Here is a 17,482-nt window from a genome sequence, read left to right on the forward strand (position 1 = left end):
TTTCTAATTTCCAGAGTCAAATGCTTTGTGTTTGTCTGGTTGAAAATGTCCCAGTCCAACCCTCTGTATTTCACTCACACCAAATACTGCAGTGTCGGACTGTTCCACTTCTTGTTTTATGGTTTCCAGTTTGCCTTCATCCATAACTTATGTTCCATGTTCCAACTATATCCACTTCACTGCATTGGACCTTCCTTTCGCCTCTGTATGTCAAGCCATTAAACTTGTTTTTAACTCATCAATTTGCATCATTAGCAACAGTGTTATTTGAACTTTCTTTTGCTTCCCCAGTAGCTAGTTGAGCTCCTTACCACCTGGAAGTCTCATCTTCTGGCACTACCTCATGTTTCATTTGAGATTGTTTCACGGTAAAAATACCCAGAAGCAGTTTACCATTGCCTTCTTCTGCATAAGCAGAGTTTGCTTGAGCTTGTTTGTGAAAGACCCTCACCCAGCCTCACCTTCAACTAGCACAGTAGCCTTCCAGGAGTTTCTCTGCCCCATCATGATTAGAGAGATCCGTTTTCTTCTGCTGATGTAACCATTACTCCTGAAGAGGGTAGATGCACCTTAGTCTGGTGTCGTCACTTTGACTATTCCACCTTCAGTGACCCTGCAGGGAGAGCAGCCCAGTGAGACAGTCTGGCCTCCTGGTGGCGTTGCTTTTGTCTTCTCTGACACTACTCTGACAGCTGTCCCATTAAGGTACGCGTTCAAGAGGGGGACAACATTTTGACTGGCAGCTAGTAACTTCTTTTTACTGCTGTTGCTGCTGATTAACATCATCATCATCAAAATACATTACCTGTTTTTCATTATAAAATAACCCCACAGTAGGGTCAACTAATAAACACCATTACAACATATAATATCACCCAAAAAATCCCAACCTCCTGGAACAAACAGGAAAAATAAGAGCTGGTGTAGTGCAGTGGTGAGAAAGTAGGGCCGGGATCCAGGAGATCCAGGTTCTAGTCCCTACTTGGGAACAAAGATCACTGGATGACTTTGGGTAAGTCATGAACTCCCAGCCTATACTACCTCAGAAGGTTGCCATGTGATTAAGAGAGAGGAGGAAGAGGATTATGTAAGCTTCCTGAAGTTCTTTGAAGGAAAAAAAGGTGGGATATAAATATAATTAGCAAAATATAAATAATTCAGTTAACTTCTCAACAATATCCTTTTCTTCCCCCTTAGTGTATCCTGTGACCAGCTTGCACTCTCCTGATTCGTGAGGTTAAGATGACACCAAGAACTTTTGCTGGTCCTCTAGACCAGGGATACAAAAGGCAGATCGGGGTCTACAGGTAGACTTCTGGGGGATTTGCTGCAGATCAGTAAGGATCTCAAACTCTTAGTTGTGTGGCAATAACATGCTTAGGTCTAAATTAGACTGCTGGAATCCCAGGTCTGTGGTATCGCAGATGCAGTTTTATATCTGTGCGTGGCAGGTCCTCCCAGTGCACGGTTCTCATACAGGTTCAGTAGGTCATTGGCTTTGTCCCTTGAACCACCATTTTCCACATGGCTTTGGCTGGTGCCCCTCAGGGGTCCTAGTAAAGAACAAGGGAGATCGCACAGGTCTGTGGTCTGTCTCCCACTTAAGAACCCAGTAAAAGGGCCATGCAGAAGGCTTCTCCGAATTGCCTGGGTCCTCCCACTGGTCTTCCTGGGTGTCCTCTCCCCTTTACACCAGTGGCCTTGCAATTTGTTCAGGAACCACTTTTTCCTCTTCCACAATAATATACCGGGCTGAGTTGGGGGAGTTTATGCATGCTGTTGACCTAATCTGCCTCTTCCTGTTTTTAGCATCTGTTTCTTGAAGTAAGCTGCCTGTTAGTTCTCAGGTTCAATTGAAGGGGCTGGTTTTGGCCATTAAAACCCTCACTGGTTTGAGACCATATTAAATAAGCAAACCTTGCATTGCCTTTATAAGAAAGAAATGCCTGTATTTCCAAATACTTTGCATGCGTTTGCCAATTTAGACAGAAAAGGGTCCTACAATTCCCAGCATAGCCCAACCAACTATGGGGTTTGGCTGGGGTTTACTGGGAGCCGTGGGAATTTTCTTCTTCATCTGTGTATCCTGTTACCCTTTCCTTTCCCTTTTACCATGCTTTACTTCTACCGCCTTGAAGGATTTCACCCTGGACAAATTTATCAAAACCCAAAGGAATAGTTACTGGAATGCAACAGCTACCTTCCTGACAGCTTTACATGCTGTACCTTCCAGAATACAAAGTGCTCCTTGGGCCAGGGTAATGCCAGTTAAATCCAGAGCACACAATACATGCATTGGAGAGCCAGCATGTCTGGGGTTCCTCTGTAACAGTAAACGCATGACTATTCAAAAGGCCCCTGAACTGAAGGCTGTTCTGGTTTATTTTTAAAAATATAACTTAATCCTACAGCCCCAGTTTCTTTGCTACTCTCAGGTATTGTTACCATTATTGGTTTATCACATTGCTATTGTGGTTTCCGACTGCTGCTTTTAAGATGAATGGATGCAACACATGTTTTCAATATCGTATGATTCAGGGATTTGGGGGAATCTGTTAGCCATGTCCTGTTGCTCATTGGAATGTACATTTTTAAATCAATAAAACAGCTCACAGTGTAAATGAGATCAAATGAAGGAGGAGCAGGCATTGGGCATTGTTTTCCCTTGCCACGCACCTTCTCTGCTTGATTATTTCCCTCAAGGCAGGTGGTATTAAACAACTCAGAGGGTATGAGTGAGGGCTAACTGGAACAAGGGTGGGTAACTGGAATACCTAACCAACTGGTTATAAAGCTTGTGCTCTTGTAGCCGAACAGCATTAGGAAAGTCAGAGCAATCCATAAACTATGCAGTATTTTACTTCTGTTTGCCAACCCCGCAGTCCCTTAGTGTTTGTTTGATTCCCTTTAAATAAACGTGTGTGGGAAATTTCCTTTTTGCTGAAAACTGATGCTTGTTCTTCCTGAGTGGTTCTAAATTTACTTGTGCCTAAACCCCACAAAGCACAGCCTTGTAGCTATAACTCATTCTGCTCTCCGTCCAGAAAAGACGATTCCCAGCATTCTGCCATTCTGAGCAAGGAATGACACTGGGGAAGGGACTATGCGGATTGGAGTCTTAATTACTGGGACAACCAGGAGCAGGCCAGAGAATAGGTGAGCTTAAGTGGACTCCGGGGGATGGTGGAGGATAGGAAGGCCTGGAGGAATGTTGTCCATGGGGTCGCGATGGGTCAGACATGACTTCATGATCAGCAAGAACCCTTCAGCAGTGTCCCTTTACTGGTATGGCCACTCTTATTTGGAGGAAACCAAATACTCATTTGGGGTTTTGTTATTTTGAATGAGACATTACTCAGTTCTTTGGGGAATTTACCATCACCCCTTGATTTATTAAACATTATTTATGTACTTCCCCCATAATATCACAGCAGTATACAAGTGTCAATAACATAATAAAAACAATAACGCGTCACTTAGTTAAAACTAAAAAACAAACAAACAGGGCAAAGTAGACATAACATGGGTTACCATAATCGTCTTCAGTGTTCACTAGCCAGCTGAAATAAAAGCAGCTCTTCTGGACTACAGAAAGCTAGAATGCTGGATGTATAGCTATAAGTACACAATAACTGAATAATTGCTCATGCTGTCGGAACAGATAGAGGCTGAGGATGCCATGGGTGGCATTCACAGGAGACCTCTGAATCGGATTTAATGTGAGAGAACCTACCAGCAAATTTTATTGCAGAAGTGGTGCTACAACCAGATCTGGATCAGTCACTATTATCTTCTGCACCTGTGCGATGGGGAAAGTCAGATTTAATAAACCCATTAATACTGAGAACAACTTCACTGGATCATACTCTGTTCAGAGTATGCGATCTTTCAGGTCAGCCCTGCCATCTCCCTGCTGTCGCACTGCCTGAAGCTCCTCGTTGTTACTTGCTCCTTGATGTTCCAGTCTTTCCATCTCCTGCCAGGGTGCAGGTTCAGCCTGGTCCCATGGAGAAAAATCACTTAATTGTGGTTTGTTTTCCTTGACCATGGTGAAACCCTGATTTAAGTTTGCACAACCAAGCTTGTCCACAAACCAGGCTGCAATGGTATGGTTTGTAGTGGGTTTGCAAACCATGATTTGCACTGAACTTTACATTTGCAGTGAGCAAACTGCAGTTAAGGCAGTTTCCCTACCTTTCCAACTTCCCTGTTTGGGGGTGATGAAGTAGGACTTGTTAGTAGTCCCTCCCTGGCTTAGCCCTCCCTGGCTTAGCTCAGCAAGCTAAATCATGGTTTCAATGTGTATTTGATATCTTAACCCGCAATTAACCATAGTTAGTGCTAAGCATGGTTAAGTAAATGCTAAATCTAAACTGGACCTGAATGTTGCAAGAGTGATCCAAAAAGGAAAGAGGCCTTGGTCAAAGTACTCTTTTGGAAGAACATGTTTCATTTTCAGAGCTGGGGCCTTCCTGCTGATGCAGGGACGGGGTGCGGGGGACTTGTGGCCTTCTGAATATTTGAGTCTACTGTACCCATCATTCCTCACCAATGTCTGTGCTTGGTAGGGCTGCTGGGAGTTGAAGCCAAAACAGCTGGAGGGCCACAAGTTGCCCATCCCTGTGTGAATGGACCTCCCATAGAACAAAACTGACCTTGCGGTGCTTGAAAGTAGCTCTCTCAAGGCTGGGGAGGAAGGAGAACCATTGCTTGAGCATGCTCTGAATGGGAATGATTCTGCCACGCTCGCTCTCATTAGGATTAAGTTTCCGCTGAGTACAGTATGTACAGTTTGTGCTGGTCACACCCTTCACGGAAAAGCATTTAGGCACAACCAAGGCTCATCTTTCATGATCTTCTCCTGCTTGAAAAGGAGCCCATCTCAGTGCCAGGGCCTCATATTAATGGAAATACACAGACATCTCATGCAGACTGTGTGCGCGCTTGTGAGAGCGAGAGAACAAGAATATCTGGACTCCCCACTCTTTGATGGGAGACAATAAGACACCATTGTCAGAGTCAATTGACTTTGAACCAATAGCGTGTGGTGCTGTTGAGAACAACAAAAAAGCACATGCTGTTTCACGATGTGTTAACGTAGCAGGAGGATTATGTCCAAGTCATGGGGTGCCGCAGCAGTTCCGCTTGGCTCAGCATTGCTCGGATCTCGGCTGGAGCGCTGCAGTCAGCTGATCCCCTCTCCAGCTGCAATGGAAAGGAAGCGAAGTGACCCCGGCTTAGAGGGTGCCCCCCCCCCGTCCTTCAGTGTTCCCCTCGGGCTCCCGGTTTTTCTTGTCTAGGCACTCCCCTGTGTATTTGGGCTCAGCTCTGTGTCTCTGGGGCTGCTTAAAAACAGCGCAGGGTTGCTATCCTCTCTGTATTTTGGCAAGAACATTTGCCTGATCCTCGGCACCCAACCGTTGAGGCACATGAACTCCGAAGAGCTCTGTGCGTGCATCTGAATGCATGTCCCTTCCCGCCCACACGTTGTTCCACTGAGGCCTCAATGCCGCCACTGTCCGGAGCGCTGATACCCACGACCGGCAGCCAGCATGCAAAGCGTCCCCCCACCCCTTCCTGGCTCGGCTGCTGCAGAACGAGTCGGATTGGAACATTCAACACCCACAAAGCTGAACGCCCGAGGATTATTCAGGGTCCAGCTATAGAGACATGCAAAAGACCCAAAAGAACTGGTTATTTTACATTTACATTGTACTGCACTCTATTTCTTTGGCTTTCTTCTCCCTTTCTTTAGTACAGTGAGGTACTTAATTTTCAACTGCTGACAAGTCTCTTTGTCAGATTTATCATCATCATCACATTTATATCCCACCATCTTTCCTCTTGTGAGAAACCCAAGGCGGCTTACATAGCACCATATTATCCTCTCAACAACAATCCTGTGAGGTAGGTTAAGCTGAGAATGAGTGACTGTCCCAAAATCACCCAGTGGGCTTCAGGGCTGGATGGGATTAGAACTGGGATATTCCGGTTTTCCAGTGCAACACGCTTATTACTGCACTGGCAGCCAATGTCACTTTCTTCAAAATATGGAATGTTTGTCCTGTGCCACATTCAGGATCCTCCTGTGCATTCTCATAAATGGGGTCCTGAATGGCTGCCCCGGAGTTCTGCTCTCATGGCCCTGCTGCCTCCATTTTAATGCCTCTGTTGTAATGCTTGTTTCCTCGCACCAAGTGGGCTTGCTGTGAAATGGGAGCTAAACAACTGCAAGAGGCTGCAACTGCCTGCCGTTCCTCCGAGCCTGACCACACATGGCACTCAAAGCTATGATGCGAGGCTGGGGAACATCAGGCCCAGGGGTCCGATGAGATCCAGGGGGACCAGTCCAGCCATGGCCCCTTCTAACCCCACCCTGTTTCCACCAAGCTCTGATTCTTCGGTGGTTCCTTAGCTTTTGTACATTTTCCCTCATTCTGAAGGACTGAAATGTCTCTCCTAAGGTTTAGTTGCAGTCAGCAATGTGCTTGCATTTGTGAGTGAGTGAGTGAGTGAGTGAGTGAGTGAGTCCATCCACCACTGGAATGCAGCCTTGGAGAGCGTCTCCGAAACTGAAACAGTTTCTCCACCCTGGTGTAATAACCTGCCCTTTTTTAAAGCAAGGAGAGGTGTGTTTGAAATCTGAGGTTTGCTGGGCAGTGGCAGATTAGTGGTAGCAGTAACTTGGACTGGAGAACTAGCAGGCAGAGAGAAGAGTAAGCACTGCCTAGCCTATTTCTCCACTCCAAATTACTGCCTCCAAGGGCTGTTTTTCTTCAAAGAAGAAAAACAACCCCCTTTGTCCATTTCATCCACACATGCTTGCATGTTACACACAGTTAACATACAAACAGTACTTTTGTTTTTTGGTATTTTTGGCTTGTGTCATTTTATCCTTTGCCACAGGCAACGAAACATATCTGGGGCAGGCCCCCTTGTTGAAGAATGAGATAGATCTGCTCTGGCCAAAGGCCACATTAACACAAGCACTAGCTTTAGCCTCCCAAGTCCTTTGAGCCTTTTGTTTTGTCTGTGCAGCTGTTGCTACTCTGCCATCACAATGGAGAATGCTTCACTTGTTGAATGTATACCTGTCACACAACTTTTAATTGATTTCTTAATGCACAGCTCTATATTTCCACAGGAGAAAAAACGTAGCTCCCTGGGAACCCTTGGGACTTGCAGGATTTTTCTCCCATCTAAGCATCCATCCTAAAAGTATTGGACCAGTGTGACTTAGTGTGTAGGGAAGGGAAGGCCTGCTTCCGCTTGCCTCCACCATCATGATGGTCCTGGAGTGGCCTTGGACCAGTCATGCTCTCACAGTTAGCTTACCTCACAAGGGCGCTGTAAGGCTAAAATGGGAGGTGAAGGATCATACATGCTGCCTGGAAGTCTTTGGAGGAAAAGTACGATACCAAGATCAGCAAAGCAGCAGTGTGAAACTGTTGAGAAGACTTGTGAATTCTGATTCACCTTTTTACATCTTCTGTGTTTTCTTTCCCCGGTCACTTTGGGGCATCTCGGCTGTGCAGACTGAGCATGTTCTGTGAATGCTGACAGCACACACAGAAGCCAGAAGAGAGGGATTTGTCAGACACCATTGTGACCACTCCCCAAGCCACACATGCAGCCATCGGAAACAAGCCAGTATGTGCTGTGTGCGGGCTTCCCTTTGAACGTGGCATCACCTTCCCTGCTTACACAGCTCCCTGAGGCCAGGGCAGGTGATTGGTTCACGTAGCCCAAAATATTGTCTACTTTGGCCGGCAACAACCGCTCTGCAAGGTCTTGGATGGAAGCAAGAGGTCTGCCTGACCCTTTTAACTGGAGATATGGTGGCTGAACCTGGGACCTTGTACGCGGAGATACGGTGGGCGGACTTTGCACGAACAAAGCATGCCCTCTGCCAACGCGCTGCCTTGGTTAGCACACGGCTACGTGTCAACATGGGCCGAATGAAAAATGTAAGTCAAAGTTTGTCAGCGGAACAGGCTCAACAGTCAGTGAGACCCAAACTACAGCTGAATTTGGGAGCATATGGAAGTGGTCTTCCAATAGTGCTGCAAATTCTTGTGTTGTTTTTATCTGGTCAGATTATACTGCCAATTGTTTAATGCTATATCCACCAGTTCTCATGTCTTCCCTACAACACATGCATAGATTGATCTTATACCTCTTTACTTGTCATGGAGCCCCTGGAGAAACCTGGGATTTATAGTCTGGTGAACTGCTGAGGTGCGTAGACTCCTCTGCCTAAGCCGCATCAAAGCGAGGCAGCTGCCTTGCATTAGCATTTCCTTTCACAGAACAATGGCCCCAAAGTTCCCTGGGAAGAAGGGAGAATGATTGTTAAACCAGCAACAGTACTTCGTTTCTGATTGTGTTTTGCATGTCTGATTTTATTGCCATCCGCACCCTCTCTCTGTAAAGTTGCCCATTCTTATTCTTGCCATACTGCAGGTGGGGGATGGAGAATGTTATTAATTGTTTAATAGCAGCAGCAGCAGCAAAATGACTCCCCCTCCTACTCTATGTCATGCTGAAATGAAGGACATTTCCAGTAACTAGGAATAGAGGGTGATGGTTTTTCTAGGTGCATGTAGAAAACAAATTCCTGAACCCAGAATATCTTTAACTGTGAATATCCACCAGGCCAAGGTCTGGTTTATGGATCTTGGAGTTTTAGTAAAAAAAAGGAAAGTAGACATTTCAGGTCTGAAGCCTGACGAAGAGGCAAGATTTGAACCCATCCTCAGGCATAGCTCATCTACTTGGTCACTGTAGTACACCAGCTTTCTAAGCCTTTAAAATCTCTTTTATGGATGTCCCCTGAAAAATCTGAAGACTTTGCAGTATCAAATCAGTGAAATGGCCCATTGTGCTTGATGTTGAGACTTGATACACCCAACTTCCCGATAAGCTTGACTGCAGCTTCTATCTCCCCAGGCAAACATGAACATGATGGTGGGGAATGATGGGAATTGCAGCCCAGCATGTCTGGGGGATACCGGCTGGGAGAAGCCTAGACAAGAAGATCCACAGTATTCCTTTTGCTTCAGACAGAGCAACGTTTTCCCACCCCAGCAACCTGAAGCTCTTCTCTTCCTCTTGTCAACTGCATAGAAGTGAGCTGGTGGGTCACATATCCCTCCGGAGATGGGGCTTCTCTCTCTCCCTCTCTCTTGCTCTCACTCTCTCTCTGCTTCCTCTCCACACTTAAACACCATTCTTTCCGCGACCTGATGAAACCCTCGCCCAAAGAGGGTGCCACGACAGGCAAGGGACAGTGGGGCGCCTTTGATTTGCTGCCAGGCAGCGAATTATTCCAGCCGGTGGGAGAGAGCCGGAGAGATCATGATGCTTAGGCCTATTTTGGGGAGAACAAATCAACAGCCTAACAGGTGGCCAGCCTTACAGCTGCCGCCGAGGGGATATTACTTACTGTTCAAGGGCATCAGATTTTCCACATGGGTTCACCATCCTGTGATCCCACCCACCTCTTGGCACAGATCAAATGCTGCCCCACTGTAAAGCCGGGCTTTGGCTGGATCAGCCTCTCTTTGCATGGAAACCGTGAACCCCATGTAAGATTCAGTGAGGCAGCTGCTCTGACCCTCCCAGGGGCACACACCTGTGCCAGAACTGTCCAGACGGCAGGTAGTGCCTGCTGAAAGGTGATCCCACCCCCAGCAAGAATCCTTCTGCTTGTGGCATGGACAGTGTATGAGAAAAATGCAGGAGGATTGAAGAGCGCAAATGCAGGCAGACTCCCAGAGAGTTAGATAAAAGCCCAGCACTTTCTCTGAGAGGGTTATAGAAACAGCAGAATGCCTCCCTCTTCCCCGCCGCGCGTTTTCATCTTTTGGCTGCCTGCTCAGAACTGAGCGCAGCTGCTTTTTTCTATCATTGTGCCTACCTGACCCAAGGCCAGGAGAATCCTCCTGGGGGCTGGGCATTGCTGTGGCAACCGGATGCTTTGTGATCACAGGGCTCAGGTGGGGTTCTAGAATTCAGACCGGGAATCTTGGCACGGGTTTGCCTGGGGCCCCACACAGCCAAGAGCATTGCTGAAGGTCCTTGAGCAGGGGTAGGTGCTGCCGGAGAAGAGGGTGCTGATCTGCAGAAAAGTTGCACATGGCTAATTTGTAGGTATAAGACGCAGTTATTTTAATTTAAATGGAAATGTAGTACATCTCAGAATAGTGCAGAAGACAAGACTGTGACTAGGGGAGTGGCTTATTTCTGGACTATTCATGTGCTCCCTGTTGATGAGAAACATCTTGTATGGTCTTGTATCTTTAATCTGGAATTGGATGGGACTGCCTTTCGAGTGGAGGACACCTTCAAATAGGGGAATGTCCTTTCCAAAGGGTTACCTGGCCAACCTTTGTCCCCTTCTGCTCCCTTCCCCCTTGCAGCTCCTAGGAAGAGGGCAAGAGCAGCCCTGCTAGTTCTGCTCTGCGGGCCTTGTCACCCTGCATCCTGTTGCTCTTGGTGGCCCAGAGGGGTACTTCTGGGATGCGAAGAAGCAGGACTGGAAAGTAAGAGCTTCCCCCAGCTGTGCCCACCCCTAGCAACTTCTGTTGCCTTCTGGGCTGGTGGCTCAAGGCCCAGGCTGTGCCATTCAGGAGGCAGACTTTGGCCTGTGTGCTCCCTCAGATCTGTTTCTCACGGCACACTATATGCCACGAATAGGCAACTCAGTGCCCTCCACACAGTCTAGATCACAAGTGCCATCGTCCCTGACCGTCGGCAATACCGGCTGGAGATGCCAGCTAAAACATCTTCAGGACAGAAGGTTGCCTGCTGCTGCTGCTGCTATAAGCCAGAAGTACTGGAAAACCACTTTTGAAATCCAGCTTCCTTTTCAGCGTTCCAGCGCCCCATTTTTTAGACTTCCTAGTGTACTTAATGGTGTTGGAATTTCTACCAGGAAGCGCAAAGACCAAGTGCGTCTTACCCTTTCTAAATGCATTCAAGAATGGGTCAAGAGTTGTACCTGGGAAGGAGCATTCTGCAACTGGGAAACCCTCCCTCACCTGTCCTGGGGCAAGAATGGCAGCTTGGCAAAACCGGCGGGTGGGACAAGAAGCAAGTATTGAAGGCATGATGCCACCCCAGGATTACCTTTATGAGAAGAGAGAGTTGAGAGGTCAGGGAAGAGATGGTGTGCAAAAAGAACCCATATTGGGCTACTTGATTTACATATTTATTTATATCCTGCCTTTTTCCTTCCAAGGAACTCAAGGCACTTTGCACAATTCAAATCAAGAGCAAGTCAGGTTAATTTACTTGGTCTAAGACTCTTACACAGAATTGCTTTCATAAATGCACAATGAACATTTGAAGGAGACGGGAAGCAAATGGATCATTTGCATACTTTGACCACTCATGTGAATTCAAGAAGCCAGTGGAGAGTATGATTCTTAATGCTTCACTAGGGAGTGGGTAGGCTTGCTCACAAAGGGCAGAAGTAAGACAGAACTGGAACAGTGCATGCCATGACTTCCCTCCTCCTGTTTTTCACTGAATGCTCCAGTTAGGATCTGCTCAGCTTGCAAAAATGACTAATTACAGCAACACACACACATTTTAGATTTTCTTGGAACAAGTAAGACACAAAGGCTTGTTCTTCCTTGGTTTAGGAATGGGTGAAAAAAGTGGTTTTTGTTTATAAAAGCTTACCAAAATGTACGTATTTTCTTAAACAAGAGGGAAATAATTTAAGACATTTAAACGCAAAAGCAGTTGAAACTGACAGATTTGTTCATCCAGGTAGCATGCTTAGGTCTTAAAAGTTCAGTCTGAATGCCTATGCAGTAAACCATATTTATGGGATGGAATTAGGGTAACTGCCTCTTTTTTATTGTGCGCTCCTCAACTTTAATAGCTGCATTGGCAGGCCGATACAATACGGTCAGTTCCTTACTGCGAATAATTGTATCTACTGAATTTGGGTGAACATTTTTTCAGTTTGAATTTTTTGTATGAGCTTACCAAATTTGCAGATTTCTTCACTAATGGGACAGAAAATAACTTGAAACTCAGAGATAAAGCAAAACTGGCAGATGTGTCTATCCCTACTTTGGATGTATTCATGATTTAGAAGCAGCACTTTCAAGAGCATTCTAGTATTAACACTTCGTAATAAAAAAGATCAACACAGGTCGAAAGGCTTAATCCAGCCCTCCCCAGCTTGGTGCCCTCCAGATGTTTTGATCTTCAACTTCAAGCAGTGTGGTTGAAAACATCTGGGGAGCACCAGTTGAAGAAGGCAGGGTAGTCTGTGCTACATGTATGCATGCTGGGGGGTTTCTATTCAGTGAGCAGAATCAGTGATTTTGCAGGGGAAAGGAAACAGCCATGTGCTTTGACAGCTGGGCTGGCATTGTCCACTGGCCCCCACTGTCATGCTCACACGCTGAAGGATAAGGCCAAGGCCAGGCTTCACGAGCTGCACAAGTGGCATGCCACATTAGACGCTGCGTGTGGGAGGCAGTGATGGATATATTAGTGCTGCTGTCAGGGGCAGCTCTCCACCGTCTCTGGTTAAATAAAGCAGGGACACAGGAAGCGAGCTGATCCCTGCGCCATCTCAGCACACCCACACCCCCAGGACAGGCTGCTTATCAGCCAGGCCAGCGCACTTCCCTGCAAGGGCTGAGGGCCACCAGCGATGCCCCATCGCTTCAGCCAAGGTCCGCCCCCCTCGCTCGCTCTCGTTTTGCAGTGGCCGATCACTGCCAGCAAGGCTCTCCAGCTTGGCCTCGCCATTCGCTTTTCTGGGTGGGCCGGCTGCTGTGAGCTGGGCACGGGAGGAGCCTTTCAGGCTGGGGAGCCAGGAACATGCCACCATTCATCAGCTGCATGGTGGTTGGCAGGGCGGTGGAGGAGGCAAGGGCGGGAGCGATCTTCCCGCTAGCAGTGGGCGGCGAGAGGACCCTGAGAGGCAAAGGGACCAGCCTTTGATGCACAGATGGTCTGTGCAGGCGCCAGGGATGGAGGGAAGGAAACCAAATGCATGGTGAGAAACAGCCTGAGGAACCGCTCTGGGAGGTTTTGCAGAGCTGCGTAGAGCTGTTTCTGCCAAGACAGGCATCCTGGTCCAAGGGAGTCTGTCGGAATCTGCATGCTAGGAAGGGAAAAGGAGAGTCTTCCACTTTCCTGAGGGCTTCCCAAAGCCCATCAAGGGTCCTGAGAAGTAGTGGCGGCAGGAGGCAGGGTGGCTCCTGCTAGGAAAAGAGTGAAGGTCAGGGCATCAGACTATCGCCAGTCTTCCGTTACAGGGACCAACATTCCCTACATCAACATCACACTCTTGTGTGAAGTGTGCATATTCACACCAATGACAAGTACAGGCTGTGCCTGCAACCGGGGGAGGGGCTGAGGGGGGATCTGGTGGTGGTTGCCTGCTGCTTCCTTGCAAGAGAGGAAGAGTGGGTGCAATGCAGCAATTTCATTTTGTTTGGAGCAATTCAGAAAGAGTGCCACAAGCTTGCTCCTCCTCGGTCCCCCCATTTTAAGGGGAAGGGGGTTGAGAGCCCAGCAATCAATCCGGATGCCCAGTGTCCTCTGCCAAGCCCCTCTCAAGGCCACCTGCATTGAGGATTAGAGAGAGTCTGTTTGGGTGGCAGAGATAAGCCCGTCATCTGTCAGTTCAGTGAGACCCCTGCAGGGGCTCCTCTACCCCCTTTCGGCCCATTGATAGCAAGCGATCCATCACCAGCAGGCCTCACCCGAGGCAACACCTCTGGAGCTACCAGATGGAACGAGTCACCTCCCAGGCATGCCTAAAGCCATCATGTAGAATCACCCCCTTGCTCTGGAACCAGCCTACAAGAGTGATTAAACTGAGAGGCTTCCGAAAGCTTGAATATCGCAGCATAGTGACAGAACTTGCTACTTCCTGCTATTTCCATGCCCTCCTGGCAGATGAACATATTAAGGACAGCCAAGAATGAGAACAACTGTGCAGCGAATCCTGGTATCTTCAGATATTCCTTAACTCACCAGCTTTTTTAATGATACAAAGATGATCTACAACTGTTTTAAGGGTGCAGTCCTATGCATGCTCGGACAGAAAGAGTCTTGCAACTCCCAGCCTTATGAGGAAAATACGAAATACCTTTATTTCATAATCGGGTCCTGCATTAAAAGTGACTGGGTTGCCCTCTTTAAGCATGGTCTTCCCTGCTCCACGGAAGAGCCAAGTCACGTAGAAGAACCAGCTGCATGGAGATGCTTCCGGATGAACACTCCTGCGTCATTCTACTTGGCTTCAAATATCGAAGCTGCTGCAGTGCTCCGTAACCTTCCAGCTGCAGCTCCCTTGAGTGCATGTGTGTGAGACTGTGGCATGTGCCCTCTGTGAGAAAGTCTCTCGGTGGCAAGGTGCATGCTTGCATGCCAAAGTGCTTGGCATTTCCAGAGAATGGAAATGGGGAAATCCTGGAGAGCTGCTGCTGCCGAGTGCAGAACTTTGGGCACAATCCCATGGCTGATCCGGCCAGGCATAGGCAAAGACTGCATCCTCAGAAAAGCTTTCCAGGGACGCAGAGGGGACTGCGTCTTGAGGAGGCCTCCCCTCTGCCCTTGCAGCCAGTGCTGCTCTTTCTGCATCAGGTGTGGTACCCAAGAGGAAGAGAACCTTCAGGGCAGGTGCTGCAGGGAGGGGTGAGGCATGGCCATCACCTGCTGGATCCAGGGGTGCCTCAACTCCTCCTCCTCACAAGACATGGGCATCAGCCTCAAGCATGTCAAGTAAGGAGAGGAGATGCGGAAGAAGCAGGAGCAGGAGGATCGTGCTCAGTTGGGAATTGCCAGAAGGAAGTCTGCAGGCAAGTGCTGACATTCAAGTGGGAACAGGCAGCTCTTCCCTTGCTGGCCATCAGTTCATGTTTTGTAACTGATACGGCAGCCCTTGGGTGACTCTGGGCCAGTCACAGACTCTCAGCCCAACCTACCTCAAAGGGTAATTGCTGCAAGTGTAAGGTTAAGAGAAGAATTGTGTGAGTCACCTTGAAATGAAAAAAGTGGGGTCTAAATATAACACATAACAAATACGCAGGATTTACTTGTTTTGGAAGAGACATGGCACTGGTGTACTGAGAACAAGCCGATTCTTGAAACTAAGTAAAATCAAACATGCCGGTGTTAGCCTTCGATTTTCAGAAGCATTCCTCAAATTTGAATTTTAAAAGTGGACTTTGAGGTGGTTTCAAAGGTGCCAAGTTCTCGTTTTGTCAAATTCATGGAAAATGAAGGCATGTCTACAGAAGGATGTCAGGAAAAGCCTGCATTCTTCCATTATGATCTGCTGCTTAGGCAGGACAAGAGCTGTCCAGAAGAGCAGGACAGAAGAAGGTAGCAAAAGACCACTGCTTGTGGTGCAGATGTTCTTCCCTCTCTACACGGGGCTGGAGTTCAATGGATACAGCAGCATCTTGGCTGCCAAACAGGCCCAGGTATAAACCTGGTACCCCCAGCTGTTGCTTGGAAAATATCTTGTCTGAAACCGTGAGCTAGATGGACCAACCTTCTGGCTTTGGGCAAAATATCTTTCCACACTGAAAATCCATTGATCACAAGCGCCAGTTCTCCAAAATTGCTCACACATTAGCAAAAGAAGTGTCCAACCACAGCCTTGGCTCCTCTGTGGCTTTTGAAAGGTAGAATCCTTAGCAGCATAACCTAGGATGGTGCCGGAGGACAAGACTGGCTTGCGCTTCTTATTAAAGCAACTCCGACTTCAAACAGCCAACAAGATCAAGCACACAAGCAAACGGGACTGGATTTACATCTACTCAGGGTATTTTTTTATTCAATATATTAAATATATATTAATTGGAAAAGTCACATACTGGAAATTGGAAAGCGGGGATAGACAAATATAAATGTCAAAAAATTGGTGGACTTTACAATACAAAGTTATGTACACAGAAAGGCAGAAGGTGTGCTGCAGGTACAAGGGCAATGCACGAGCGTCAGTGGCTCAAACAGAAGAGTCCCCCCGTCTCCCCTCTGCCATTCATCCATTCATCCGTATTTACAAAGCCATCATGCTGTTCTTATATACAACTTTTACAGATACACCCAACCAAACTTGACTGCCGCTGATGAAACAGCAGGTAGGAGCAAGCTGTCTGTGGGATGCCCACTGCTTCACGGTAGAACTGTCCCTCCGGCCCTTGCCAATTGCTCCAATGCTTCTATGCGGAGGGCGTGGGAAATTCCAGTTCCCATGTCCGGGAGCGAACGGTCAAACCAGGGCTGATCCAGGACTGACAACACAGATTGCGAAAGAAGGAGAAGGTACCTCTGTTTTAAATCCCTAACCAGGCTTGGTCTGTTAAAAAAGAAACAACACCACAATCCAACCGAGCTTATTCCACACATATTACAGAAAGCTGATCTGTGCCACTGTATGGAATTCAGGGCGCTGGACTGCACGCAGAGCTGGTGGCAGGCAGTGGAAAAGGGCAGCATCATTTAGGAATATTGTGCACGTAACCTGAGAAGGCACACTGGGATTTCCCCACATGGTTAAAAAAATACAAGCCCAAGACATTGTCCCAAGTTCACAGAGAATTATATGAATTATATGGTGATTCTTAATGTCTCAAGAAATGTGTAGACTTAAAGTGGGGAGTGCAAGGGAGAAAAAGGGGCATCTGTTGTTTGTGGTCTTCAGTTCCCAACCACTGGATGTAAGCACCCCTTTAAATGTCTCTGGAAATGTTCCTGCTGTCTCCCCTCCAGAAGACTGGTGGCAGGGAATTCCCTCTGCCAGTTGCTCTCCACCCAGGGGAGAAACACAAACCGAAAGAAAGAAACGAAGAAAGATGCCCTTCCCCAAAGGAAGCACCAGATGTTCGCTGCCACTTCCAACTGTCAAGTCCTCAGAAAGGCAGCGTGTCCATGAAGATTTTATCCACAATGGGGGGCGGGGGCACCAGGTCCTCCAGCTTCAGGTAGAAGATGCGCTGCAGGCCTTGAGTGCAAAGCGTGCGCAGCTCCGGGAGTTTGCCCAGTAGCTTCGAGAGGCAGTTGGGGTGCACCTGCTCGCTGGTGGTGGATGTCACGTGGTCTTTAAGGCAGTTGACGATGCGGTTCTGGAGGTCTTCAACCTTCTTTGGCTCCTTTAGCCCGTGGCGGTCTGGTTTGTCGATCGGAAGGAAGAAAAGGAACAGGGAAGGAGGAATTAAAAGAAAGGCAACAAAAGTTTTCTCCTAAAGCAGGGGTGCAGAATGGTTTCTGGCCCACAGGCCGAATTCCATGTTGGAGGTGCTCTAAGGGGCAGCCCGGGCTGAAGGCAAGAGACACATGGCCAAAATGCCAGCATATGTTAACTTGAAGCTCTTACTGCCAGGGAATAAGCCTTGTGAGAGGCATTTCATCAGTTTAAAATGGGGGTGGTGGGGTGGGGAGGGAGAGACGTGATGCAAAAATCAAAAGCTCACAAATGATTGTAGCTCATATC

General features: G+C 47.7%; 1 protein-coding gene across 3 annotated transcripts in view; it reads right to left on the reverse strand.

The window, feature by feature from the left end:
• Positions 1 to 15,791: 15,791 nt before the first annotated feature.
• NR4A1 (nuclear receptor subfamily 4 group A member 1) overlaps positions 15,792 to 17,482 on the reverse strand; it is a 37,107-nt gene continuing 35,416 nt past the window's right edge. For all 3 annotated transcript variants that reach the window (XM_044421990.1, XM_044421991.1, XM_044421992.1), the window contains exon 7: positions 15,792 to 17,158. In XM_044421990.1, the coding sequence (XP_044277925.1) occupies positions 16,902 to 17,158 (257 nt within the window). In that variant the 3' untranslated portion in view covers positions 15,792 to 16,901. The remainder of the gene's footprint in view (positions 17,159 to 17,482) is intronic.

Source organism: Varanus komodoensis, unplaced genomic scaffold (genome assembly GCF_004798865.1).
Source record: "Varanus komodoensis strain SLA01 unplaced genomic scaffold, ASM479886v1 scaffold12, whole genome shotgun sequence".
Taxonomy (NCBI): Eukaryota; Metazoa; Chordata; class Lepidosauria; order Squamata; family Varanidae; genus Varanus; species Varanus komodoensis.